The following is a 27,457-nucleotide window of genomic DNA, read 5'->3' on the forward strand; positions in this document are numbered from 1 at the left end:
TTGCTGTTTTCCAGAGAGCTCCCCCACACACACACACTTTGCAGCTGTGTTATCTCCCGTCCCTGAGTGCAAAGGGTCAGTCACTCAGATTGATTCATGTTGATGGCTTGATATTCCCAGGATTTCTAGCTCACTTGGTTGTCTGCAACTGCCATGTTTATTTCTTCTCCCTCCCAATCATAGGGAGGTCAGCCAATCTGATCACAGATCAGTTTTCCACCCCTCCCCAGTTTGTGTGAAGCCTCACTCCTTGTGTGAAGCCCAAGTAGACCCTGTCTCCCTTTTATCTCCATCCTGCCTCAGTAAGCGCACTGGAGGCCACCAAGACCAATTTTCAAAGTCAGCCCAGGGTGCTTGGTTATCAGATATTCCTGCCTCAACTCCCCTATTCTCAACCTGAGACAGACAACTGGTGGGTTCCTGTTTCTCTCCTCCCACCTTTTTCAGGGATCGAGACTTTCCCTGGCTCCCAGGCACCCACCCCCACAGCACGAAGGTTCTTCTCAGAGGTTTTGTGCTTTTCTCCCTTGGCCCAGTCCTGCAGGTCTGGACAGATTCTATCCCCATTGCTCCACTTCCTCCTTTGTTCTTGGACTCTCCAAATACTGTCTCAGATTATTTCCCTGCTTCCTGCACAGGGTTCTCTTCCCACTGGTCACCTTTATATCAGAGTCCTGCTCCCTTTATTTTCCTGAGGGCCTGTTTTCCCCCGGTGAGTTTCCCATGTTTCTAAATATTCTGTCCAGAGATGCAGGAACAAAGGTTGGGGAGGAAGGGAACTTCCCTACAGCAGTGCAGGATTCTCCCACACCTACGCAGAGAAGCAAAAGGGGGCAGAGAAACATCAGTGGGATTCTCCAATACTCCATTGCACAAGGGGAATGAAATTTTCTCCCGCACAGATGTCAGAACAGCGGGAACCAAGGAGAGGTTGGGTAGGGACACACAATTCAGTGGCGAAAGATTTCCCCACCTCCACTAGAGACAGAGGGGCCTGGATTCCCTTTGGATACTAGGTCATTTGAAGAAAAGTAATTCTTTCAAGTTGAGCTTTTATCCTCCACTGGAATCTGAAATCCCAGGAGGTGAGTAAAGGAAGCAACTACATTTCCTTGTGGTCTTAGGGAGAGCATTTCTGCATTCTAATTCTTTTCCTTCCTGCTAGGCCCACTGGGAACCCAGCTTTTCATCGGTTCTCATCTGTGCACTCAGCTAAACGGACACTGACATCAGCTGTCAGATGATCTTGCTCACAGGATCCCATAGCAACAGGTGAATGAATGACAGGAGTGTAGCTTAGAAGGGCTGCTTTCCCCTCCCCTCACAGAGCACCCAGGGTGGGTAACATTGCAGCCTGCAAGATGGAGGGAGTGCACACTGATCCAGAACATACTCACACAGCACATTTGTTTATTTTCTCCACCTATATAGCTCAGTTATTTACTGGGCAGCTGTCCCTTTCACATGAGGAAGAGGACACTCCCCTCCCCTAACACAAACACAGTTCCTCCCACATGACCCCCAACCAGTCCCAAAAGCAAGAACGGGCCTTGCCCAATGCCCAAGGTTAATGGATTCTGGCTCTGAGAGACCAGGGAATATGGGAGCCTCGGAGTCCGGAGCCCCCCAGCTACTAGCTCCTGAGCTCTGAAATCTGGGGACCATCAGCTCAAGCACCTTAGTAAACCTCAGCTGTTGTGATGGTAAATGGAAAAGCATCTCATATAGCCAGGGCCACTGGGGCTCCTAAAAAGGAGCCAGGTGGTGAAGGAGACACACTGTCCAAGAGCAATTGATTTGAAGGGACTGTGGAGCAGAGAAGTAGGCTCGTTTGGCATGTCTGTCTGTTCACAGGTTTTACATTTTAGTTCAAAACTATTTTCACCAGCTCAAACAGCATTAAATCAAAGTTTAAAAAAAAAAAAAAAAAAAGCATGCTGGGGACTGAACATGGGTATCGTTCAGAGCAAGCCTCCTCCTTGACTTCCACTCTGACTACAGCTGCCTCCACTATTCCCATCCTGTGCTATCTATACACATAGTCCTGACCAATAGCTCTCTATTATTCCAGAAATAGGCCTCAGTCAAAAAGGACAGTTAGCAGGTGGGAAACAAACCAAGACGAACTCATTGTAAATCAGCCACAGAGTTCTCAGGTCCGTAGAGGAAAGTTAAAGCCTTCATATTCAGCCTTCTCTCTGTCTCTCACACACACACACACACACACCCTCCTGCCTGCAGATACCTGCTAGCATGCGCACACACATATACACACAAATGGAGTTATTTCCTTACTGCAGCCATCTTCATCACTGTGGTCCCCACAGTCATTGTCACCATCACATTGCCACTGAGCTGGGATGCACGTGCACTCGCCGAAGGCACTGACTGCACAAGTAAAGTGATTGCGTCCACAGGAACAGTCAGTGCTGCTTATTACACCTGCAAGGGGAGAGAAAGAAAATAACCAGATGATCAGAGAGAGGGAGAAAGGACCCCATTGTTTTAACGTAAGTGCACCAGCTTCCAAACAACGTCACAATTATTCTCCACATACACAATACACATGCACACGTGTGCAAACACAGATACAACCCGTTGCAAAAAGAAAAACACCTTCTATCCTTGGTCTCAATGATGTGCACAGATTCCCGGAGTGACACTATCTGGAGGTAACAACACAAAACAAGCAGCCAGAAAGAGGCCTAGGGATCAGCATAGCAGGCAGATATTTGGGCTTCCTTAAATTTAATTGTAACTGCCACTTTGTCACCAGTGCATCTTTGTTATTTACTTGAGTCTAGTTCATCTAAGACCAGACCCCTACGGATTTAAAACAGTGCACTGTAATTCACCTGCTGACATTTGCTGTCGCACCTCGTTGTGGTGCTCATGGAAACAAGAGAAGAACACAGGACCCATTTAAGAGAAAACGGAACAGAAGTAAACATGGGTGGAATCTTCCACAAGATCTGTAACAGTGAGATGGGTGAGGCTCTGGCATCAACTTCCAAGAGATAAGGTGGAAGCCCTGTCACCTAGGACCAGAGATGGGAAGACAAAAGCCATAGAGAACAGACTATAGGGAATATTCCACGACTAGACCCGAAGGAATGGGTGGACAAGATGGCTTAATAGGCATTTGCATCTTTAATTTCTATGATTTGTGAATTAAGAACTCTTCCAATTTTATCCCAAGTCTTGCGATATTGTGCAGGGTGCTAAACAATCGCATGATTCTCTGATTTCTGCCTTCAATCTTGTGAAGTTTTATCCTTATCCAAAATGGCCACCAGTCTCACTGATGATAATGGGAAATGAAATGAAACCACAGACTGTCCTCAGCAAGTTGGCCACCATGTCCCTTTAATCTTTGCATGTGAAAGTGAGCTGGCTGTCCCCAGGGAAGATGGTCACCATCTCCCAGGAGAATGCAGAGGATGCAGGAATGAAACTATAGTGACAGCAAGGAGGGTGAATCTGTTACATAACAGAATGTTGCCTACACTTGTAATATTTGATATTTTACTTAAAGCCCTCCTGGCATCTCAATTACATGAGCATCTCAGTTTCTAGCCTATTGGGGAGAAAAGCGTTGACATGAGACTCAAGTGCATCCTAAGAGCTTACAAACCAGGAGAGAAATATAAATAAAACTTTTATTTTAAAGTCTCATGATCTCTACAGGCCTAGCTCATGATATTGAACATTTGGGTTTGCAATACTGGAAATGGGACAGGAAACTATATGGAGTCAGGGGAATGTGGGGAGCCCGAGCAACAGAGGGTTGTGCTTAGGGAACATAACATGGCAGAAAAGGAGAATGTGAGTGGTAGGAAGCTGTGAGGGGAAAGGAAGGGAAGTATAGGAGGGGCAAGAGAGTTCAGGGCCAGGTGGGGAACACCAGACCATGGGAGATCAGGGAGGCAGAGAGTGTGAGTGGGGCAGCAAAGCTAGGGAGGGGTACAGAGTGGCAGTTCCCCACCCCCTCAGCAACAGGAGGGGGTGAACAGAGCCCCCTTTGAGCAGTGAACAGGGAGGATTGCATTTGCGTATGGGGGTGTATTTAAAGCTCAGTTTTGAACCTAAGATGATGGCGCACAAATTGGGGAAGGGTCTGGCTCTTCTCTTCAAGGTGAAAAATCAGAAGGGAGGCAAAAACCAACATGATTATTAATTTTTAAATATCTCAATTTTTAAACTAATCTCATGAATTTTGGGGGTCTGATGCATGATTTTTGAACATATGAGCTGGCAATACTGAACACTTGCAGCAGACGTCCCAGCCCCCCTTCACACATACAGAGCACTCCAGAATGACTCAGTAGGAAGGAAAACAAAGGAGGCCACCAGACCCAGACAGTGCGGAGCTAGGGTTGCCAGGTGTTCGGTTTTCGACCTGAACACCCGGTGGAAAAGGACCTTGGCGGCTCCAGTCAGCACCGCTGACCGGACCTCTAAAAATCCAGTCAGCGGCACTGCAGGGCTTAGGCAGGCTCCCTGCCTGCCTTGGCTCCGCGCTACTCCTGGAAGCGGCCGGCATGTCCAGCTGCTAGGCACAGTGGTGGCCACAGGGGCTCCACGCACTGCTCCCGCCCCAAGCGCCAGCTCCGTAGCTCCCATTGGCAGGGAGGCGCAGCACATGGAGCCACCTGGCCACCCCTGTGCCTAGGAGCCAGAGGGAGCTGCCAGTTGCTTCTGGGAGCCACCTAAGGTAAGTGCCACCCAGAGCCTGCACCTCTCACCCCCTGCCCCAGGCCTCCTGCACCCCAAACCCCACATCCCCAGCCCCACTCCAAAGCCCGCACCCCCAGCTGGAGCCCTCACCCCCTCCTGCACCCCAACCCCCTGCCCCAGCCCAGTGAAAGTGAGTGAGGGTGGGGAAGCATGAGTGACAGAGGGAGGGGAGATGGAGTGAGCAGGGGTGGGGCAAATGTGCTCAGTTTTGTGTGATTAAAAAGTTGCCAACCCTACGCTGAGCTAATCAGCAACACCAGCAATGGGGGTTCCATGCTATCTGAAGTCAAACACCTACTAGTCCTCTACAGAATCCTTAAAGGAAAAAAAAGAGGGTTGATAAGATCTGAACTTTTAGTGCATCTGTTTTAAATTAAAGACTCCTAGACCTTCTTTAATAGACCATAAGGAGAGTTGTGGGGAGGAGAGAAGACATACAAGCTTTTCCTCCCTCCCCTGCTTCCTTTGCACATCATTTTTAAAAGGCTTCATGGAAACATGTTCTGAGAAGAAATTTTAAAGAATAGAGAAATAGTCAACATTTGGTGCAAAAAGGAAAGAAAAAAAATGCTTCAAGAGTAAAGCGTTGGGACAAAGATGAGAGAGTGGGAAAAGGAGACCAAGGGAATGATGAGGTGGGAATTGATAGCAGAGCAAAGGGGTGGGGGAAGAAAACAGAAATGTAGGCATTAGCCGAGTATTACAGAGCCCTGAAAATGAGGCTAAGCTAAGAAACTTGAGCATGATTCAGAAGGTGGGGAAAGCCAGGGACAGTGTTCAAACAGGAAAGCAAGATGTCATCCATGCAACTTGCTTGACTATTGGAAGTTAATCATTTGGGGTAAATAATCAGCTTGCCAATTCAAAATTAAGTTTACAAGAACAAGCACCCCCTTCCAAGCTCTTCACCAACCCACACTGTGATAGAAAAACACTCAAACTGGAAACTTATGAAAATTCAGGGCAAACCATCTTCTGCTGGAAGCCTACCACTGCCTAGAAAGGCAGAAACCTATTGCATTTTGTCTCTGTGCTCTCAAGTTGTCCTTACCTAACCCCTTTCTATGGTCAACTTCACAGAGCACCAATTATTCTACCATTTTGCCCAACAGTACCTGGCAACTTATCTGAGATAGTCTGAATTCTGACTGTGCTCTAAGGGAAGACACAGCAGCACCTCCAGCTTCCCGCTCCCATACAGCAACGATCTGGGAGGTAAAGGAAAGTGGATGAGACTTTATAGTTTCAGTGTTGTCCCCTTCTCCACAAAAAACAGAATAAAAACATAAATTGAACAGAGGGCTAAGCCTAGAGCAAGTTTGAGCCAGCCAATTTGAGGTGGCATCTGCCAACCACAACAAGTAAAGCGTCAAGACAGTCAACTCCCAAACTTGGGGGGAAACTTTTACAAATTATTTTTAGATGAACGGCCAATCAGAGGTTTATTTTTATGGGGCATTAATTTTGCTGCCAAATATCAAGATGGTGATGGAGCTTAGAGAGCTGAAGGGGAATAACTGTCTAGTAACATTAAGAATTCACTGTGTGTGCTGCAACTTAGTCTGCTATATTCCCAATTTCATTATTATCTTTAAAGTTAAACTCTTCTATTAATCATAGAAATGTAGGGCTGGGAGGGACCTCGAGAAGTCATCAAGTCCAGCCCCCTGTGCTGAGGCAGGACAACGTACAGCTAGACCATCCCTGACAAGAGATTGTCCAAGTAAATGTGCTTTGCTTGGCCTAAACTGAAAAATAGTTGAGCCATGTGCCTTTTATGATCTTCAGCGGCCTAATATTTTGTGGTTTGCGATCTTTCGTTTTACTGGCCTTGTGGTTATTGCTAAGTGCCTTTTATAAGCCCCACTTTACCCTGACAACACTGCAAGCTGAGGACACTGCACCCTTGTACAGATACTACAACCCCCTCCCCCCAACACTGAGAAATAGGCTTAAATTTTTGTACATAACTAATCACAATTAATTTGTGTAAAAGAACTAACCACAGATAGGTGGACAATATCTCTCTTATACAAACACAAAAGGTAAAATCCCCCCTTCCCCTCCAAAGTCAATGAGAGTTTTGTCCTTGATTTCAATGAGGCAGGATTTCAGCCTCCATGTTCAACACTCTGCTCTAGCCTCTCACATACAGCATACCTGGAACTTTATTGCTGCTCCCCCCGTAACCGGAGACACCTAGAAGGCTGGGAAGAACAGTCTCCTAATCCTTAGAGTACCAAATTACCTTGAGGGAAAGTAGAAAGAGTGCAGTGGGTGTGAGGAGACTCAATGAAGCGTCATTCCTTGCTGGTGAGTGCTCTCTCTAAAAATAGGGCATATGTGATAGGGAACTAACCAAGTGCACATCAGTGTGGAACATGACCCGTCTCACATTTCAATCCCAATCAGCTAGAGGAATCTGGAAATGGGCCGGAAGTCAGGGTGTCTCCCCTCCGGGCAACTAAATAAGCAACCAGGCAGAAACATCCCCTTATAACCACATTAGAATGTCACTCACTTGGGCTACTGCAGACTCCTCTACAACAGGAACACACACTGGCATCCCCAATCTTGACTTTGCTAAACATTTATCTAGAACTTTTCATTGTCAAGGAGACCCAGACACTATTGACTCTCTATACATAAGAATCACTTCACCTGTCTCTGAAGCAAAATGGAAACTGTTTAACAGCACATAGAAACCCCCTAGCTACAGGAAGATGCTAAGAATATTGACTCAGTTGGAGGGCTAACTGCACCTCTGACCCCTCCTGCTCTCTTTAAGAGCACCACCTCGGGTTTTGGGCCTCAAGTGGTCACCTCTCTAGGGGTAGAGTCACACAATTTTCCCATTCTTAGACCAGCCCCTGGGCTGCAGTCCTCAGCAGGACAGACTTCTTTTCAGTGCCTAAAGTTCTCTTCCCTCCAAGAGCAATGATAGTGGTGCCCAGTAATCAAGCAACCTTCTTCAAGCAAAATTTTATTTATTTAGAATGAAAGCATTATAGAGAAAACAGATCTAAAAAACAATCAACCATCCTATATGCAGACCTATCTACCTAGAGTTTACCATCCAAAAAGCAGACTAACAAACTCAGAGAATTGGTAGATAAGGTGCCATAGGAAGAAAATTTAATGGAAAAAGGAGTTCAGGAGAACTGGCAGTTTCTCAAGGAGACAATATTAAAAGGTACCACTGCAAAGTATCCCAACGCAAAGGAAATGCTGGGATGAACAGAGGCCATCAGCACTCCATCAGGAGATCTTTAATGACCTGAAATCAAAAAGGAATTCTACAAAAAGTGGAAACATGGATGAATTGCTAAGGACTACAGAACAATAGCACAAGCATGTAGGGACAAAATCAAAAAGCCTAAGGCACAACTTGACCCTTGCTAGGTGTAACTCATAATAAGGCAGTGACAAGAGATTCTTTAAATATATTAGGAGCAAGAAAAAGATGAAGGAAAATGTAGCAGGGAAGGAGAGCTAATAACTGATGATATCAATAAAGCTGAGGTGTTTCATGCCTATTTTGCTTCAGTCTGCACTAAAATGGTTAATAGCAACTGGATACTCAACACAATTAACACGAATGACAAGGAAGAAGGAACACAGGCCAAAATTGGGAAAGAACAGGTTAAAGACTATTGAGATAAGTTAAATGTATTCAGGATGGCAGGGCTTGATGAAATTCATCCTAGGGTACTTAAGCAACAAGCTAAAGCAACCTTGGAACCATTAGTAATTATCTTCAAAAACTCCTGGCAGATGGGTGAGGCCCCAAAAGACTGGGCAAACATAGTGCCTATCTTTACTTCATTTGAGAAAGAAAAATCAAATGCACAACTATAAATCAAGATAAATATGAGTCAACAGTGTAACACTGTTGCAAAAAAAAAAAAAAGGAAACATTCTGGGATTATTAGTGTTGTAAGCAAGACACAAGAAGTAATTCTTCAACTCTACTCCACGCTGATTAGGCCTCAGTTGGAGTATTGTGTCCAGTTCTGGGTGCCACATTTTAGGGAAGATGTGGACAATTCTGAGAAAGTCCAGAGAAGAGCAACAAAAATGATTACAGGTCTAGAAAACCTGACCTATGAGGGAAATTGAAAAAATTTCAGTTTTTTGTTTAGTCTGGAAAAGAGAAGACTGAGAAAGGACATGGTAAGTTTTCAAGTATGTAAAAGATTGTTTAAAGAAAAAAAAAGGAAGAAAAATTGTTTTTTTAACCTCTGAGGATAGGACAAGCAGCAATAGGCTTAAATTGCAGCAAGCGCAGTCTAGGTTGGACATTAGGAAAAACTTCCTAGCTATCAGGGTGGCCAAGCATTGGAATAGACTGCCTAGGGAGGTGGTGGAATCTCAGATATCGGAGATTTTTAAGAGCAGGTTAGACAAACACCTGTCACGGATCGATCTAAATACTTAGTCCTGCCATAAGTCCAGGGGACTGGACTAGATTACTTCTCTATGATTCTAAAGTGGGGAATAGCTGGCTATGTGGTAGTACTGCTGAAAAGGATCTGGAGATTATAGAGGATCACAAATTGAATATCAGTGAACAATGTGATGCACTACAAAAAAGGCTAATGTTCTGGGGTGAATTAGCAAGAGCGTCATATGTAAGACACTGAATGTAATTGTTAGGCTCTACTCAGCTCTGGCGAGGCCTCAGCTGAAGTATTGAGTCCAATTCTGGGCACATATAGCAAATATATGGACAAAATGGAGAGAGAGTCAAGAGGAGAACAACAACGATAACAACAACGATAAAAGGTTTAGAAAACCTGACCTATGAAGGAAGGTTACAAAAAAATGGACACGTTTAGCCTTGAGAAAAGACGACCAAGTGGGGACCTGACTCCAGTCTTCCAATATGTTAAGGGCTGTTATAAAGAGGACGGTGATCAATTGTTCTCCATGTCCACTGAAGGTAGGACAAATAGTAACTGGCTTAATCTGCAGAAAGGGAAATTTAGTTTAGATATTAGGAAAATCTAACTATAGTGGTAGTTAAGCTCTGGACTAGGCTTCCAAGAGCCCATGGAATCCCCATCACTGGAGGTTTTTAAAAACAGGTTGGAGAAACACCGGTCAAGGATGGTCTAGGTTTACTTGGTCCTGCCTCAGAGCAGGGGGCTGGACTTGACTTTTCAATGTCCCTGCCAGCCCTACAGTTTTATGATTCTATCCCTCTCATGTTAGTCTAGCAGGACCAACTTCTTCAGAGCTTCTCAGTGTCAACCCGTCCCCTTGAACAGTCCCTGACAACTGATCCCCTCTTCCTCTCCTGAGAGAGCTTATTAACTTGTTTAGTGTCCTGTTGATCTCTAGTTTCCCAGCCTGGCAAAACAGCTGTGCAACATCAGGCTGAAGCCTGGAAGCATGCCACTGTCCTGTAATTACACCTCAGTGTGTGTTGGTAGGTTTGCTTTTCTCTAGCTCCTGTGTTGCTTTCCTGGTTGTTTCCCCTCCTCCCCATCCCAGTTCCCTATTAAGCTAGATCAATACATTCATATAGGAAAGTCTTATAACCCAACATACAATAACTTTCCCTTACTGACCAGGTCACATACAGCGTTCATAAAGTTATTACATTTCAGTAGTCTGAGATTATTACATAGCACCTCCACATCCATCACAAAAAATACATCCATTGCAGGGGAATTTAGGGACTCAGAATGTAATCACCCAGACTGGACTTTGCAGCCCCCTGTTTTATTAGAGGTGCCCTTTTTCAGATGAGATTAAAAGTCTTGCTTCATTTAACTTCCCATGGCCCTTTTCCTTCCAAGGGTAGGGATGTTAATTCCAATTTCAGCAAGAGCATAAGAACGGCCATACTGGGTCAGACCAAAGGTCCATCTAGCCCAGTATCCTGTCTTCCGACAGTGGCCAATGCCAGGTGCCCCAGAGGGAATCAACAGAACAACAGAGATTATGTGGCTACTCTCATTTCTAATCTGTTGCTGGTTCATCTTCCAAAGACTGTTGCTTAAAAAAGTTCCCCATCTGCGGAGGCTGGCCTCTGAAGTTAATAGCTAGTTGGCTGATCAACTCTTTGTCAGGATGTGGAAGCTCACTCTGGAATGGTAGCACTTTCTAGTAAGCCCTGAATAAGGTTGAAGTTGCCTCATGTGGACATGGGCTGAGGGTAGCACATGTAATGATGCTGCTATGGATCCTAGGTGGGTCCTCAGGAGTACCCACATTCCTTACTCCTAGACACACATGACCAAGTGAGTAAGCAGGGTACTGCTTCCCACCCACCCCCCAAAAACACACCTTTTTAGTTATCTATTTCAACCTAACATGACTCTACAGAAACTGGCAGACAACAGTTTTGCTTGTTGGGTAGGAGTGATGCATTTACCCATAATTAGCTAACAGCTATGTTCTGGGTACACATACATCTATACTTTTCATAGTATTGCAAATCTGAGAAATTTTTGGTGAGATGGGATGGGAGTACTGATATGATGCTCTGAAAATCCAGAGAAGACAATATCTGCCTGGGTTTACTGCCTGTATAAACTTTTCAGTTTTGAACCACATGGATCTAGGAAGAACAATCATTCTTTAGGTCCAAGACACAGTGTCACACACAACCTCCCCAATGGACAAAACATTTACCTTCACTTGGTGCACTAGAGCAAAATGTTAATGGCATACTGACTTTTGTTTGACACATCTCATCACTAGAAACACACAAACAAATTGGAGAGAAGCTGAAAGAAAATATTATGGGGAGAGGGGAAAAAAAACTAAATATGTATAAAGTCTTTGGAGAATGGTGGGGGGGGGGGGGAGGAGAGGGTGTTACAGGCTGGCTGACCCATTAAGGAGAGTCAGGCCCAGCCTCACTTGTGATGGCTGAGATCCCCCACCCCACTGATCCTGATAGGCTAGAGATCAAATGGCCTTGTTCAATTATTAGGCCCAGCTGAGAACAAGAGTCCTTTATTTCATATTTGTTTTGGACTGACTTTGGACTCTGTTACTCTGGATGGGAGTTGAACGCTTGTAATGACCTGACTGGAGGGTGAGCCACCAGAGAGGGCTGGTAACACAGTACGGGAAACTGAGGCACAGCAGCTGCAGTGCTTTGCTCACTATGAGGAGTCACACTGGTGTGACAGTGAGATAACATGCTAAAATATTTGAAGCATCTGAACCCCTTATTGGGAAACCCCAAAGTAGACACTGCAAAACCTGCCTTACAAGGGAAGCTATCCTTTTAGCAGGAGACACTCCCCTCAGAACACAAAATTGAGGCAGTGGTGCCTGAAGCCTTTGAAACTATTGGCCTGTCCCTACAAGTGATACATTAGAATGCAAGTTATACAAACTTCTTAATCAGATATCAAATCTCTGGAGGCCAGGGTGCATGCAGGCAAAGTTAGTTCAGCTTCTCCCACTACTAAAACATCTTGGTGGCCTTTTATCAGTGAGCAATGCCCCTTCTGACATCAGAATGTGTTGGTTTAATGTTCCTTCTCCACTGTCTGCCAGTAGAGCTCTCTGTTTAAACAATGGTCAGCAAATCTCTCTTCTAAAGCTGGATTAACTGTACTCTCCTTCAGTGGAAAACTGCTATTTGGGGAAGAGAGGAAAAATCCAAAATGTTCAGTCTCCCTCAAGATAGGCAAGCAAAGAAAGTATAGCCATTTGCTATAGAAACTGATTCAGGGAAACAACAATTCCCAGGAAGGGAATTTCATTCCAGCCTAACTATGCTCAGGGCAATTCAAAGATCAGAGAACTGCCCTAACCTCAAGAGACAAATTGCATGATACAAAACCAAGCCCAGCTCTTAACAGGGGACGACTACAAAACTATTCTGGTATAGGCCTGCAGTTACCTATAGGTGCTACAAACACTGGTAGAGGGGCATGCTACAGAATTTGCCCCAGAGCCTTAAAGAAAACATGAATTCTAACCATGCTTCAAATAAACTGTCAAGTAATTGTGGGATCTTGGAATAGAGAAATGAAAAAGGCCTTTTAGACCTTCAACTGAACTTTTCTGGTGTCTTGTCAAGTGTAATTTTATATACTGCCAGCAGTGAGGCTTCCACAGCTTCCCTGGCTCTCACACTTTACTATCAGAACCCTGTTTTATTTATTTAATCAAAAATATTGCCTAATTTTTTCGACTTTTATCTTCAGCCTATTACTCTTAGTACAACTGTCATCCAGGGCCAAGTTCAGCAGGTCTGGGTTATAATATAAGGAAGACAGGTGCAACAAGATTGCAGTCAATTAAGATTTGAGAGCAGCAAAAGAACATAGGAGTTAATGCTAGCAAAAGGGATTCAGGGGAAGTGGAGACAGATTCTTACGAGTACTTTTAAGAGTAAACTAATATAAGAAAAACTGGTAAACAACTGGAGGGAGTAGAATTAATGACTAAAGGGGAAAAGAGACAGGAGGCTTTTTAAAAATAGTTCTTAAAAATAAATAAGTCTAGACACTTAGGGCCCAATCCTGCTCTCACTGAATTGCCACCAACTTCAGTGGAAGACAGAGCCAGCAGTTAGCGAATAATGAAGAGCTTATAGAAAGAGCTATTGGTAAAGAGCAGATAGGGGAATATTTGGAAAATGTGAACATAAGCCTCAAGAACTAAATGCTCAAGAGGTGGGGATGACTTAGAGTTGCTTTCTTCTCTCTTTAAGTTATATACTCACACCTTGTGAGAGTGAACACTGGAACTCAGGACTCCTAAATTCTAGTCCCACTTCTTCCACTGACTCAGCGCAATATCTTGGGCAAATTATTTCATCTGTAAAATATACTACTTCAGCAGGACGCCTGCCTTAAGGCTTAATGCTTGTAAAGAATTTGGTATCCCTGAATGAAAGGTACTATAGAAGGGTAGATCATCATCACCATAAAGTCCTCCTATTCACAAAACTAATTCAACTTGTCTGGGTTATGAACCCACATGATCAAACTCTGGCTAAAGGACCACAAACAAAGGGAAATGAGAAGTGGCAACATGTCAAGCTGGGGGGTGGTGGTGGAAGTGCTAATAGATACCATCGGGAACAGTGTTAGATCAAGTCTTATTAAATATCTTCATTAGTGATCTGGAGGAGAATAAATGGCACGTTAAAGAAGTCTGCAGATGATACCAAAACAGGACTTGCTGCAAACACCACTGAAGACAGAAAAGTAATACAAAAGGGACCTTAAAAGATTAGAAATATGGGCAGGAAATTAAGATTCAACCTAGAAAAAAATGCAGCTAATGCATCTGGTAGAAAATAATTTGAAACAGACTCTCCAATACTCTGAGGGAAGTAAAAATCTGGAAAGCAGCAATGCTTAGAGAAACTAAGGCGAGACAATGGACAAGTTAGACATGGGTTTACAGTACAATACTGAAGCCAGAAAATAGATCTGAGCTACATATGCAGAGGCCTGGCATCAGGGAGCTGAGAGGTCCCTCCCTAAATAGATCTGAAATAAAACATTCAATTCTAGGTACCTCAGCACCAGAAAAATGTAGAGAAAGTGGAGGGAATTCTTAGAACAAAATTAATCAGAGTGCTGAAGGGGTTTCAGAGAAAAAACACAATATATAGCTTGGGTTAAGTGACAACTAAGGGAAGACATAGCAATAACCATCTACAAATATCTGAAGAGGTTAATACCAATAAAGGAGAGGGATTATTCAGGGTGATCACAGGGATAAAATTATGAGTAAGGAAGTGCAATGAAGAAAGGGAACATTTAGACTAAACATCAACATTCCCTATTCCTGACTGTGAGATGCATTAGGTTGTGGTATTGTCTCCCTAGGAAAAGGATGGAAGTCCCATTACTTGAGATACTTAAGACTAAACTGGACAAAGCACCTGGAGAAGAGACTGTAGAAAACAATCTTGCCTTGCAACGGCTCGAAGGGAAGTGTGCAGTGTGAAAGAGGGATGGACTATATAAAAAACAATATAAGAAGTTTTCCATATCAACTAGGCAACTGCTGAACCTGCTGCTCCAAATAACTGGTGTGGCAAGGCCCATTTATTTAGAGGAAAATAAAGTCAGTCACTCAAAAGTTCAGACAGTTCCATCTCCACACATTGCCTGGAAAGAGCTAAATCCAAGAGTCTGGACGAGTCTAAAAGAACCAAAAGAAACTCCTTCATTCTTTAGTTCCCTACTTCTCTTGACGTAGGAGTGCACAACTCAGGGATCTTTTCTCTACATTTAGTTGCCACTGAATGATAGAAAATTTGCATTGTTATATGGGTTAACAAGATACCTCACTTCGGTCCAGTTAAAAAGGCCTCCACTGTCACTCTAACTGTGCCAAATACAACTAAATGTCACATGAATCACAACCCAGGTCTTAGAGTAGCAGCCATGTTAGTCTGTATCCGCAAAAAGAAAAAAAAAGGACTTGTGGCACCTTAGAAACTAACAAATTTATTTGAGCATAAGCTTTTGTGAGCTACAGCTCACTTCATCGGATCATCTGATGAAGTGAGCTGTAGCTCACGAAAGCTTATGCTCAAATAAAATTTGTTCGTCTCTAAGGTGCCACAAGTCCTTTTTTTTCTTTTAACCCAGGTCTTGTTAGCTGGCTCCAAATGCTTGCCAAGGGATACTTTCCATCCAAGCAGTCCAACACAATACCAGCCTCTCAAACCAGTCTTCAAGCATCATGAGTTTGGAGAGTTATAAATCCAATGACAATCATAGAATATCAGGGTTGGAAGGGACCTCAGGAGGTCATCTAGTCCAACCCCCTCTGCTCAAAGCAGGACCAATCCCCAATTTTTGCCCCAGATCCCTAAATGGCCCCCTCAAGGATTGAACTCACAACCCTGGGTTTGGCAGGCCAATGCTCAAACCATTGAGCTATTTCCCCCCCCCCCCCCCCCAATATCAATGAGCAAATCTTTTTTCTAGAACCAGAACCTCTATCCTTCAGAGAAGGATTTGGCATGCCTGAAATACCCTAGTCTTCAAGGCTGCACTATCATCACTCTCTTCTCAAGAGTTTCTGATAGCATTAGATCCTGAATAAGACAGTTTACATCCTCACAGTTTCTCCATAGAATGCACCACTCAAAAACTTACACTGGGGCCCATTAATTTCTTTATCAGGTTTAATATTTTGTTTCGTACCTCCAAGGTACTCACTGGCTGAGGTCCAGCTTCTTCAATCTTTTATCACCACATATTTGCACTCATTCACTGAGGCCAGACTCAGTTGGCTACTTGCTTCGTCCTACATAGACGAAGTTCCAGAGAGTAAGAGAATTATGTTTCCTGCATGTAGAATGTACTTCCTATTGCTAATAGACATACTCCTGTCTTGACATTAGGTTTGCTGCAGCTTTTGCTTTCTCTTAAGCATAGACCATTTTATAACATATAGCTCATACAAAGCACTCAGCGACTCTTGAAGGATACTGCAGAGAAATGCCTTTTACTTTAAGCCATGAGCGGCTTTTTCTTGCTTCGTTACAAGCTCCTATGAAATGCAACTAGTAACTATTTCCTACCACACAAACACAGCATTGCAACTAAACATCTCAGGGACAGATCTTACATGGCCACCCAAAATGATAAATGACTTTCACACAGTACCATTTAATGTGTCTGAGTGGAGTGGTCATGAGCCACCAATTGGAAAGAGGTAAACATGAAAAGATTGCTTCTGTACAATGTGGTCCAGAGCTGTCACCACCAGCCTCTGGAAACACCAGCCAGAGAACTCATAGTCAGGACATCACCTGCAAGACAGAATGTAAGTGATTCAATCCCTAAAAATTCAAACAACTGAATGTGTCCTAACTCTAACCCAGTACTAACTACCTTGCAAGTTAGCCAGTCACCTCAGCAACGTGATACAGTGACCATCTATCTCTTCCACTCAGATGTTGTTTACCCCAAGCCTCCCAACCAGCATGGGACAGCAAACAGTAAAGTCACCCACTGCTCATTCCCACTCATGAAATGACAGTCAAGTTAAATTAATAATGAACCATTCTTTCAACTTACACTATTAGGAGACCTTATCAGACATTGGACAACTGCTAAATCCAAGCTAGATGACTGGGTAAGGGAGCAACATGCTGCTGTAACAGAAGACCAGAGCTAGGAGGTGTTTCAGATGTATTTCACTCCCTGCAGTGGGGAGTGTCCTAATGAATTTCATTAATCACCCTCCTTAGGGAATGAAATTTGCAGAGCATTCAAACAGGGAGCCCCCTTCCTGCTTTACAACTCCTATTCCATCCCAACAGAACAAGGGCAGCACTTTGCTCCATCACATATGCTTCTCTTCCCAACTTCCTCAGTTACAGGACTCCTGATGCCAAGGTTTCACTCTCAGGACCTTTCCAATTATCTACCTTTCAGAGACACATTTCCCCTAATCCATAGGCAGAGGAAGTCCTCCAACCTTACAACTGTGCATACCACTTCATGAAGGACATAGGCTGTCCAGCTTCAGTGAGATGGTACTCCTATTGTGTTGGGTGGACCACTGGCTAGACACATGGTGTGGTCTCCTTCTAGATCCCAGCTGCCAAACTATATTAGAAGCTAAAAAATACATTAAAAACTGTAATATTTATTTCCCCCGTAAACAATTGCTATAGTTGCCGGAGGGAGGGTTATGAAATCACCTATAGGAGGAGAGGAAACCAGAGGTATCTCAAAAGAATCTCTCTGTAGAGGTTCACATAATGAAGAGTTTGAGAACCCTCATGAGTCAGGGCATAAGCCAACCACTAACTGCCCAGGGTTAAGAAGAAACTTCCTCTGTAGCATTTGACACTGGCCACTCTCAATATTGAATGAGATGGGCCACTGGTCTAATCAATTATGGCAAGTCCAGTGACAGACCCAACTACTCTCTACTTCCAGACCTCAAAACCCCACTACTTGGGTCTCAACATTTCATTCACAAAGGGCTCTGCAGAACCCTGGAGGTCAAACAGACTATAGACCAAACAGTTGGAGAACGGTTTGCTTATTATAACACTGCCAAAAAGGGTCCTGGCTTTTGGATTTCACTGATTTTTCTATTATCCATCTAGGGACTAAACCCACTCCCACCAGCAGCTATTTTCTCGTGACCAAACAGATATCCAGCAGTCACTCCCCAACTCCATCCATTACTGAGTCATTTCTTGGATCTTTTCAGAATCAGAGTTATTTCACAAGTCAGGAAACTTTACAGCTCTGCCCTACCACTGTTTTGCATGAGGTTTAGAACCCTTTGATGTGTGTCACCCATGCCAGTAGCATAGGAGACTGGCAGTTTGAGTTACATACATGAATTCCTTCTACCTCAACCTCTCTCTGTTTCAATCACTCAGGCATTAACTTTCAGAACAGTTCTAGAACTTCCTCCTGTAATGGCAATATTATCACCATCCTGGTTTATCCTACTTGCCCTATTAATAGCATATAAGAGGACAAACATTCCAAAATGCAATCTTTCCCCAAAATCTCTGCCATGTCTTTTCCAAGCTGCCAGTCTCTGGAATTCACAAGTCACCTTGTTCAGCAGTTGGGAGGCGCTCCTGTCATCCCAGAATGAAAACTTCTACAGCACTCTCAGTCTGGCAGGGCTCAAAGTTGCAGTTTCTCTTAGCTCTCTTGAGCCTTTGGAGGAATCTCCTCTGACTGGGGTTGCCAGGATTAAGTCTGTTAACATAATTCGGTTCTTGGAGAAGATATTTTTGTAGCCTCTCTCCTACTATTATGAGAATGTAGGTGCTGCCAGACTAGTTGTTCTTTACCTTAACTTTTATCAGGTTGAATTGGCTCTTTTTCTGTGTCACATCCCACCAGCTCATTCACCTTTTGGGTAACAAAGGACTTCCCTGCTAGTGTGTGAACACCCTAATATTTCCAGCACACAGCTGATTCTCAGCCCTCTCAGTCCTTCATTCCACTTGCCGACAGTTCCTTATTACACATTCTCTGAAGGATTTGGGTTCCATTTTCTTCAGGCTCACAGGCTTCTCTCACTTTCAGCTTCCTCTCCCCCTGCCCAAATCTCCACTCTCTTCTGGTCATCCCATTATCTGGTCCGTCAGTGCTTGTTGGTACATTTCTGAGGGTCTCCTCAGAGGAGAGCATTTTGTATTTAAGGTATTCAGGCCCTCACACTTCTCTATTTGCATTTAAAAAGTATCTGTAAGTTATATGGGCAGGGGGTGTTATTTTTCTATCAAGCTTCCTGATGCACTGGTGTAACCAAGTGGGAATTTTATGTAATATTTTTATGAATCCTATGTATGCCTTGGCTTTCCCTAAATTTCATATGGCTACTCAGTGGGAGATTAAGGGCTGTTTGCTCTCAGGGCAGGCTGGGAGACATACGCATCTGATGAAGTGATCTGTAGCTCATGAAAGCTTATGCTCAAATAAATGTGTTAGTCTCTAAAGTGCCACAAGTCCTCCTTTTCTTTTTGCGGATACAGACTAACACGGCTGCTACTCTGAACCCTATAGGTATGAATGTCGCCTAGATGGCTGAGCCTGAATGGGTCACTAACAAAGGACTGCCTGAGGCCAACCCCACATCGATGGAAAAGTCAAGACAACAATGAACAATCCAGTTACCAGGACATTGACACGTAGCAGCTAATGACCCAGAGGGAGATGGATTTCCCCATGTCTCAGCAGGGAAGCTGAGCAAAGATCCCAGTTTGAGAACCAAGGACTGGGAAGGTCTGAGGTGGGGAATAAGAGTTGACTGCTGAAGGTACCTAGACACTCACCTGTGAAAAATCCACACCCGAGTGACGCAGTTAAATTGACCTAATCTCCGGTATAGACGGTGCTAGATTGACGGGAGAATTCTTCCATTAACCTAGCTACTGCCTCTTGGGGAGGTGCATTACCTATGCTAATGAGAGACCCCCTCCATTTGGCATAGGTAGTGCCTGCACTGAAGTGCTACAGTGTCACAGCTGCAGTGGTCCTGCCGTAGTTGTCCATATGTAGACAAGCCCTGAGAGAGAGACTGAGCTTGAATATGGGAGTTCACTATAGCTAGGCTGTGCATTAACCTTCATTTCTCTGGGCTAACCAAAGGACTTCCTGTGCTTTGTTTCAGTTGACTAATAACCCCCCATTTTGACAATGCTGTTTGAGTGTCACTGCAAATGCTTGCTGAGGTGCATTAATCCCTGGAGAGCGTACAAGTCTCTACCAGGAGTCCATCTTAGCTGGACTTGCCAAACAGAGTTAAGGTGTGAGGCAGGAGTGCTGAAGCTCCAGAGGTTCAGTCTTAGGAGGCAGTGAGGCCAAGTGGCTTACCCTGATGCAGCCCAACTGCCTCCTGGAGTTCAGTAAGGCCCACGGCCGTCCCTACCCATATGCAAAGTACGCAGCTGCGTGGTGCACCAAATTTCCTGGTGCCCTACGCAGCTGCATGCTGCCCCAGCCCCTGCTCTGCCCCACCCCCACTTCCCCAAAGCCCCCACTCCTGCTCCACCCCAGTCTCACTCCCACTCCACCCCTTCCCCTGAGGGCAGCGGTAAGTGGAGCGACCTGGCCCCAGCCCACTCTGCACCGCGCTGCCAGCTCCCAGCCACACCGCCAGTGAGTGCTGGGGGGCAGTTCCACCTGCCCCCTCCCAAGCCCCAAGGCTGGGAGCCAGGGGAGCAGAGCAGAGCAGAGCAGGTTGGGGCCAGGTCACTCCACTTCCCGCCACCCTGTGAGTGCAGCGTCAGGCCCCCTGCTGCAATCACCGGGCAGCAGGAAGTGGAGTGACCCGGCCCCAACCCGCTCCGCCGGCTCATGCTGGGGGGCGGTTTTCTCCCTGGCCCCCAAGCCTGCTCCTGCCCCCCCTCCCACAGAGGCCTGGGGCCAGCCCCCCCATAGAGGCCTGGGGTCACACACACACACACCCCCCCGCCCTCCGTGGAGGGGCTGCGTAGGGCACCAAAATGGCTAGGGTTGGCCCTGATAAGGCCTACCCTGAAAGAAGAGTGAGACCCTTTGCGGGTTTGGGACACTGAAGGGGTTCCTCCGAGAGACTGTTCCAAAGCTGGGGGTGTAGCACCGATCCCGTGGATCTGTGAAAACTGGCTCCTTGGTGAATGCTAAGTCAGAGAAAGAAAAAAAGAAAAAGAAATAGATGGATCTTACAGTGAGCTGACAGTAGTTAAGGTAGGTCTCTCTCTGATCTCTTTTGGGAGGGTGTTCCCAGGCATTGGGCTTGCTGTTAAAAAGGCTCTGTCTTCTCTTTCAGGACATGTGACTGCCCTTTCCCCACAGCCAGAACATGGAACATTCATTGCTTGTTGTACCCCATTCATGCCCCAAATCTAGTTCCACTGCCCTCACAAATACCCCCCAAAAAATCAACATCACAGCAGTCACACCTCCTTTTCAGGAATAAAGCTGATCAGTGTTACAGGCCCCTCAGTAGTGGGGGATACACCAGTAGGACTGCAATACCCAAGCCCCACAGGGTGAGGAGAGGACAGGGGCTCTCTCCAAAACAGCCTATTTTGGCTTTTGTGGGTTGCAGTCAGACTCTTCCCATCATTATGGTATGATACAGAGAGGCTAGGCTCCTGGGACAGGACAGAGACTGTTCTCTTAGAGGGTTGGTTTAAGGGGGTTATTTTGGAGTTCTCTGAAGAGGCCATCATGTTGGTGGTGGAGCATCTGAGCTGTGTAGCTCCCCAGCTCTCTACCACACTAGAGACTGGGACACAAACCACAATGGCTCAGCTTAGCAGAAGAGTTCTCTAGGGAAGGGATAGGATACACAGTGTGGTTTTGTGGTGAAAAGGAGGCAGAAACTCATTTTTGCAATCCCACAGACAGAGGGACTTCAAAAGCAAGAACCACAAGATAAACGGAGCTATCTTGGGAGAGAAGTTGTTCTATAAAGCTTTTAAAAAAATAAATAAATAAAAGCAAACACTTGGTATGATGTGATCCTCAGAGGGTGAGCAGCAAGGGGGCAATTATTAACTGCCCACACTGAGTTGGCTATGGCAGAGCTGGGTTTGGCCTGGCAGAAACAGTGCCTCACAGCCACAAAGACATCACAGCAACCCTACTGCCTACCAGAAAACTGGAAGAAATTAACTTAAAAGTAAAAAGAAACCATGACCAGTTAAAAAAATATTCAAACACAAATTTGTTTTATGGGCTCAGATAGGACCAGCTCTTTCCAACAGAACTGCCAGCAGAAAAAAACAAGAATCTCAACAGTGGGGCTACAGCAGGGTGTCCATGCCCTGCATCCTGCTCCTAGCAAGAGATACCAGCCCCTATTCACCCCATCCACAAGTGCTTGCCTGCTTTCTAGGCAGCTCACGAACTACCATCCTGAGACTCCCACTGCGCCTGGGCTTCAGTCTCCTTTGCAATCTTTAGAAAGGGGTTATTAAATTCTTCAGCTTCGGTTGCACAAAGCAAATCTCTCCAGCCTCGTCCCAGATCAGGGTCTCTGTGTCTATGCACCTGTAAACTCTCCCTTCATTCTCATTCACACCTCAGAGACTCTTCCAATGCTAACTGAGGAGCCCACAGTACTCTTAAAAGGCCACCTCACATCTGTGCCCAGAAATTGGATTTCACATCAACCTGAAGGGAAAGAACAGCAACAGAGACCACGGAAGAAAAAAGGCTGCCCAGTTACAGATCCAGATTTGACCAGGGGTCTATATCCTAGGTACTTCTATGGCCCGTCTTTGTAATATCACATATGTTAATGAATCTATCCTCAACACCTTTGGGAGTTAGGGAAGTATTATCACCACTTTACAGACAGGAAATGGAGGCAAAGAGATTTAGGGCCTGATTTTTAGGATTGCTGAGCACCCACATCTCTCATTGACTTCGAGCAGCACTGGAGATGCTCAAAGCCTCTGAAATTCAAGTCCTAGGCAACTTGTTCAATGATGCACAAGGAATCTGTGCCAGAACTAGGAAACTATCCCAGATCCTCCTGAGTTCTAGTCCAATGCCTTAACCACAAGACCATCCGTCCCTGACATGTAGGTCCGTGCCCCTAAACTGATGATTAAAACACAAACTCTCTAGAAAACAAATCACTGTCATGCAGATGTGACAGGATTTACACAGTCCATCTGAGAAATCAAAATGAAGCCTCCTGCTCTGCTTCAGCGATTGAAGTGCAACCAGTCTTCTCCCCTTATGCCCTCTGATCCAAATGAAATGGGATCTACATCCTGCCACCCCAAAGGAAGGCCAGAGTTAGGCTCTTGACACAGTCCTGGGGGTCCCAAGTTCCATTACTAGCCTTATAATTATTAAGAGGCTAGCATTAAAGCAAGCCCAGCCCTGAAGCCATTGTTGATCTAATAAACACTGGAATTATATTTCTTCTCAGTGAAGAGGCTGTCTGGCCTGCTGGCATGAAGCCAACACTTAAACGCTACTGTTGCTCAGAGCCCTAAATTGGTTTTGGATCTAGGGTGTTTGCGTTGATCCACAGCCAAAAGAAACGTGGAGGGAAATTTGTTAAATGTTAACAGAGCTACAGGAGGGGACTACTGGGTGGGGGGAGGGGGAGGAGAGGGAGGAGGAAGGGGGAGGAAACCCGCTATCAGAAATGAAGAGCCATTCCCAGGTAGGGGGACCTCGGTATTGGGATTCAGAAGCAGGTCTCCTGCACTGGAGAAAAGGAACAGAAAGGAGGAACATTGGGGGATCAAGACTTCCCAGATCAGATTCTCTTGTAGCTGACTATGTCTACATGGATCTCTACCACCTCTCTCCACACTTGCCATGAAAACGGATCATAAGTCAGAGGAAACTGTATTATTCCTGAATCCTTAACCATTCAGACAACGAGCTCCTGGACACCCACGAGCAGGGTGGTTATTCCCAGTCTCTCTGATAGAGCGATGCTGCTACTGACAGATCCTGTTCTCCTCAATCTCACTCACTAGAGTTTAAATTTCTCTTGGAGTGCACCTGCAGTGAGCTATACAGAACAGTGTTTTCCAAGTATGGGGGGGAAATGAGAGGCCCCTCTCTCTCAGAACATATTCTCGCCATGGTATTCTCCAACCTACTGATCGAATGAACTGACCTAGGCTGAAGGGGGCCTCTCTGCCCAGGACCCGCCCCATAGCACACAGAGACACATTCTACAGGAAGTGCCAGGTCCAACTCACAGCAAAGGGGATGAAGTGGAGGGACAGGCAGGAAGACATTTCTTCTATCCACTCTAGACATTCTTTCCTTCTCCCACTAGAAGAAAAGTTCAGTGAAAGAAGCTCAGTGCTAGACAGCTACCTCCTGTGGAACCAGCTAGCAAGGGAGCAAATTGCATTACTGCTTTTGCATGGGCAAAAGCGGGGGGGGGGGGGGGAGGAGAACTGGACGGGGACAGGAAGAGCACCCTCTTCAGAAACCACCATCCCCCTCCTGACTCTATCCACTGCATCCCCTCCCCAAGCAAGGAGCACTGGATACTGAAAAGCAACTCCTCAAGAGCAGTCCACAAAAGACCTTTGTTCTCCTCCCGGTTGTGTCTTGCTCCTTTTCACCTTGCTACAGAAACATTTCCGAACCAGTGGGCACGCACGTGCAGGGGTGTCCTAGGAGAAGGCGAAATGGCTGGAGAACTTACTCAGAGTTTCTACACTCCCATCTCCCACCACCCCACTCCTCCATACTGCAAGCTGGGCAGTGATGGGAGGCAAGAATGGCCTCTCTCTCCCTCCCCACACCAGAGCACAGAGACCCCTTTCTAGGCTCTGGGAGCCTGTATGAATACATCAGCTGTGCTACTCAACAGCATAAAAAAAAGCCATGACATTGAACAAGCAACAGGGTGAGCAGAAGGCACAGATCAGGACATCTCCAGACACAGCACCAGGGAGAAGTACCAAATATGTAACTCATGGGGTAACAAGACAAGCAAGAGCCGCAGAACTATTCTTATGGCTAATTTTTCCTATCTGAATTCAGACAAAAGTGGGGAAAAGGTTCAACAAGCAGAAGTGAAAAGTCCCCAGGGTGCAATGGCAGGACAGAGATACCATCTAGTTCCAAAGAACTGCTTGGAGAGCCCTTGGTATAGAGCCATGGGTAGGTCTACACTGCAATTAAACAGTTGATTGAAGCTCAGGGAGCTCAGGCTACAAGGCTATTTAATTGCAGTGTAGATTTTAGGGCTCAGGCTGGAGCCCAGCCTCTGGGACCCTCCCCCAAAAGCCTGAACATCTAAACCACAATTAAACAGCTCCATAGCCCGAGCCAACTGCCACAGACCAGCCATGGGTATTTAATTGCAGTGTAGATATACTCCTAGAGCACAATCCCGTCACTGAAGAGGCCAAACCTTGACAGCCCAGACACTTGTTACCAGAGGCAGGAAGCTGTGTTTCAAAAGGCCCTTCTGCAGTCACCCCCTCCCAACCAGTAGGTTTAGTTAGAATGCAGCTTTGTTCCTTTGTTCTCAAATGAAAAACAAACAAACATACATTTAACTAGGCACCCTTACAAGATACTAGTATGTGTCCTGTCTAAGTTTTTATGCTAAACATGTCGTGGTAATATCCAAGGTCATAAAGAGATGAGTCCTGTATTGGTCCCCTGTAAGGGACCGAAGAGGGAATTTTTTCCAAATCTGTCTATGGATTCTTACCTTTTGCATTTGTAGGGTTCAGGAATCTATGGAGAAGGAGACAGATATGGGCCCAGACTGCTACACAGTTCTCAGCAACCACCACCACAAGGGGAGTTTGGTTCTGATTTGCAGCCTTCAAGTGACGTAAAGGAGCCTTTATTCTGTGCAGCAGCCCCTTGCCCCATTTTCACTTCCTAGTCATTTGTCTTTCATAAGCTGTTTACAGGTCTTCTATGATGCATGCAGCCCCTTCCCCAAATGGTAGTAAATCCTTCTCTCTCTCTGAGACACACATCTCTTGTGCAATGCTGGCTCTCATAGCAACGTCCTCAGCCTGCAAAGAGTTAAGGCCTGGTTATCACATGCTGGTAGGCTGACAGTTTTATGTCTGTAATGGTCTATGTGGGTTTCAGAGTCTCCCTTTAATCAGGTTCCATTGCAGTTAATCAGCAAGCTGCTTTTTAAAAAATAAAATGAACGGCCAGCACTCTATTCAGCCCAATTCAATCCGGCTAGCCAAATCTCATGACCAGCTGGAATGCCCCTTTCCTAGCCTGCCCAGCAGGATGCCCAAGAATGGCGTGTGAACGTTTCTCTCTGCCCCTGCTCCAGCGGTAAAATGAACAATAGTCCCTGCCAGTGTCATTCTCCAGCAATTCATCTCCTCCTGTCGCCAGACTCTTTCGTTCCTGCTTGCCCCTTCCACCTTTTTTTGTATGAAAAGCAACAGCAGTTCAGCAGCAATACAACGAAATAAAATCGTATTTATTTTTGGCTGGGGGGGGGGCTGCAGAGAAGAAAACAGTCCCCCTTCCACAGTGTAGCACAGCGAAGACACAAAACCCAAAAGTTCTCAGGCCCCCACTGACCTACTCCATTGCATGCCTGGTTTGCCTGCTGCAGGAAGAACCAGGTTTGAAGGGGGTAGGGGGACAAAACCCCTTTCTTCTTTAGGAAGTTGGAGCTATAAGTGCAGAAAGCAGTTTCCTGGTGGAAATCCATGTGTATCCCAACTCATGTTTTCTGTTTATTTCACGTGCAGAAATGTAGCCTTTAGCCCCCACCCTTAATTCACCAGGTCTCAGGTCAGAGAAGGGGAAGTAGGAGGTGAACACAGGGTGAGAGAAGATTCAGAACATTCTCTACACCCCAAAGCAGCAAAAATAGGAGGCAGTTACTACGGGAAAATTCAAAAATGGAAAAGGAAAAATATCAAACAGGAGCCTGAGAAAAACACACCCCACCTCCAGACATCAGGACGGAAGCTGTCAGCGTAACCATCAGGCACCACTGCTGCTCCACTAGAGCAGGAAGGGTAAGTTAGCCACCCAGACCACTGAGATGGCGCTGTAGGGAACAGCACAGAAGAACCACTGGCTATGGAGCAGTTGTGGGCTCCCCAGTACCAATCTCTCCGAACAGAAGAAAAACTACCAGGCTTGGAGTCCTGGATAAAGAGCTCATTCGATTTTAGAATAATTTTGCATTGGTTAGAATTAGAAGTGCTGCTCTTTGGTACAAAGAAATTACCACGGCAGGACTGAGCTATAATTCCGCTAGTCTGGTCTCTTGTATTGCATGCTTCAGAGAAAACTTAAACAAACTGCTATTGATAGCAAAGTGTATATAAAAATTACCTACAAAAAAGAACATTAAGGCTGCAAAGTCAAGAACTCAAAAGTTAAGAAGGGATAGAATTAAGGCTGCCTGTGCAACCTTAATTGGCCTCCGTGTGTGTGTGTACGCATGTGATTATGTCATTAGACTGTATCATATATTATGTTTCCACTGCACTCCAGCCTCATTCAGTACATAGGACAGATGGTGCTCATGGAATGAGTAGCTATTGAATATTTCTTTTTAGCCTCATCATTCAATGTACAGCTCTATGCCATATTTGCTGCACACCACCCAACCCTTGCAATGAATACCAAATTATTAAAATTTCCCCTGAGCTTTCTGTAGCACTATCTTCACAATACCCCTGTGAGGTAGGCAAGTATTATTATCCCTATTCTACAGGTGGGGAACTGGCACAGAGGGATTACGGCCAAGTGTCCACTACTCGGTGCCCAACTTGAGAAGCTTTGGGCTTGATTTGCACAAA

General features: G+C 45.4%; 1 protein-coding gene across 3 annotated transcripts in view; it reads right to left on the bottom strand.

The window, feature by feature from the left end:
- The window catches only part of LRP4 (LDL receptor related protein 4), a 102,946-nt gene that overhangs the window by 53,483 nt on the left and 22,006 nt on the right, over positions 1-27,457 (bottom strand). For all 3 annotated transcript variants that reach the window (XM_074955385.1, XM_074955384.1, XM_074955383.1), the window contains exon 2: positions 2,296-2,442. In XM_074955385.1, the coding sequence (XP_074811486.1) occupies positions 2,296-2,442 (147 nt within the window). The remainder of the gene's footprint in view (positions 1-2,295; positions 2,443-27,457) is intronic.

The sequence above is a fragment of the Natator depressus genome, chromosome 6, assembly GCF_965152275.1.
Source record: "Natator depressus isolate rNatDep1 chromosome 6, rNatDep2.hap1, whole genome shotgun sequence".
In the NCBI taxonomy this organism is placed as follows: domain Eukaryota; kingdom Metazoa; phylum Chordata; order Testudines; family Cheloniidae; genus Natator; species Natator depressus.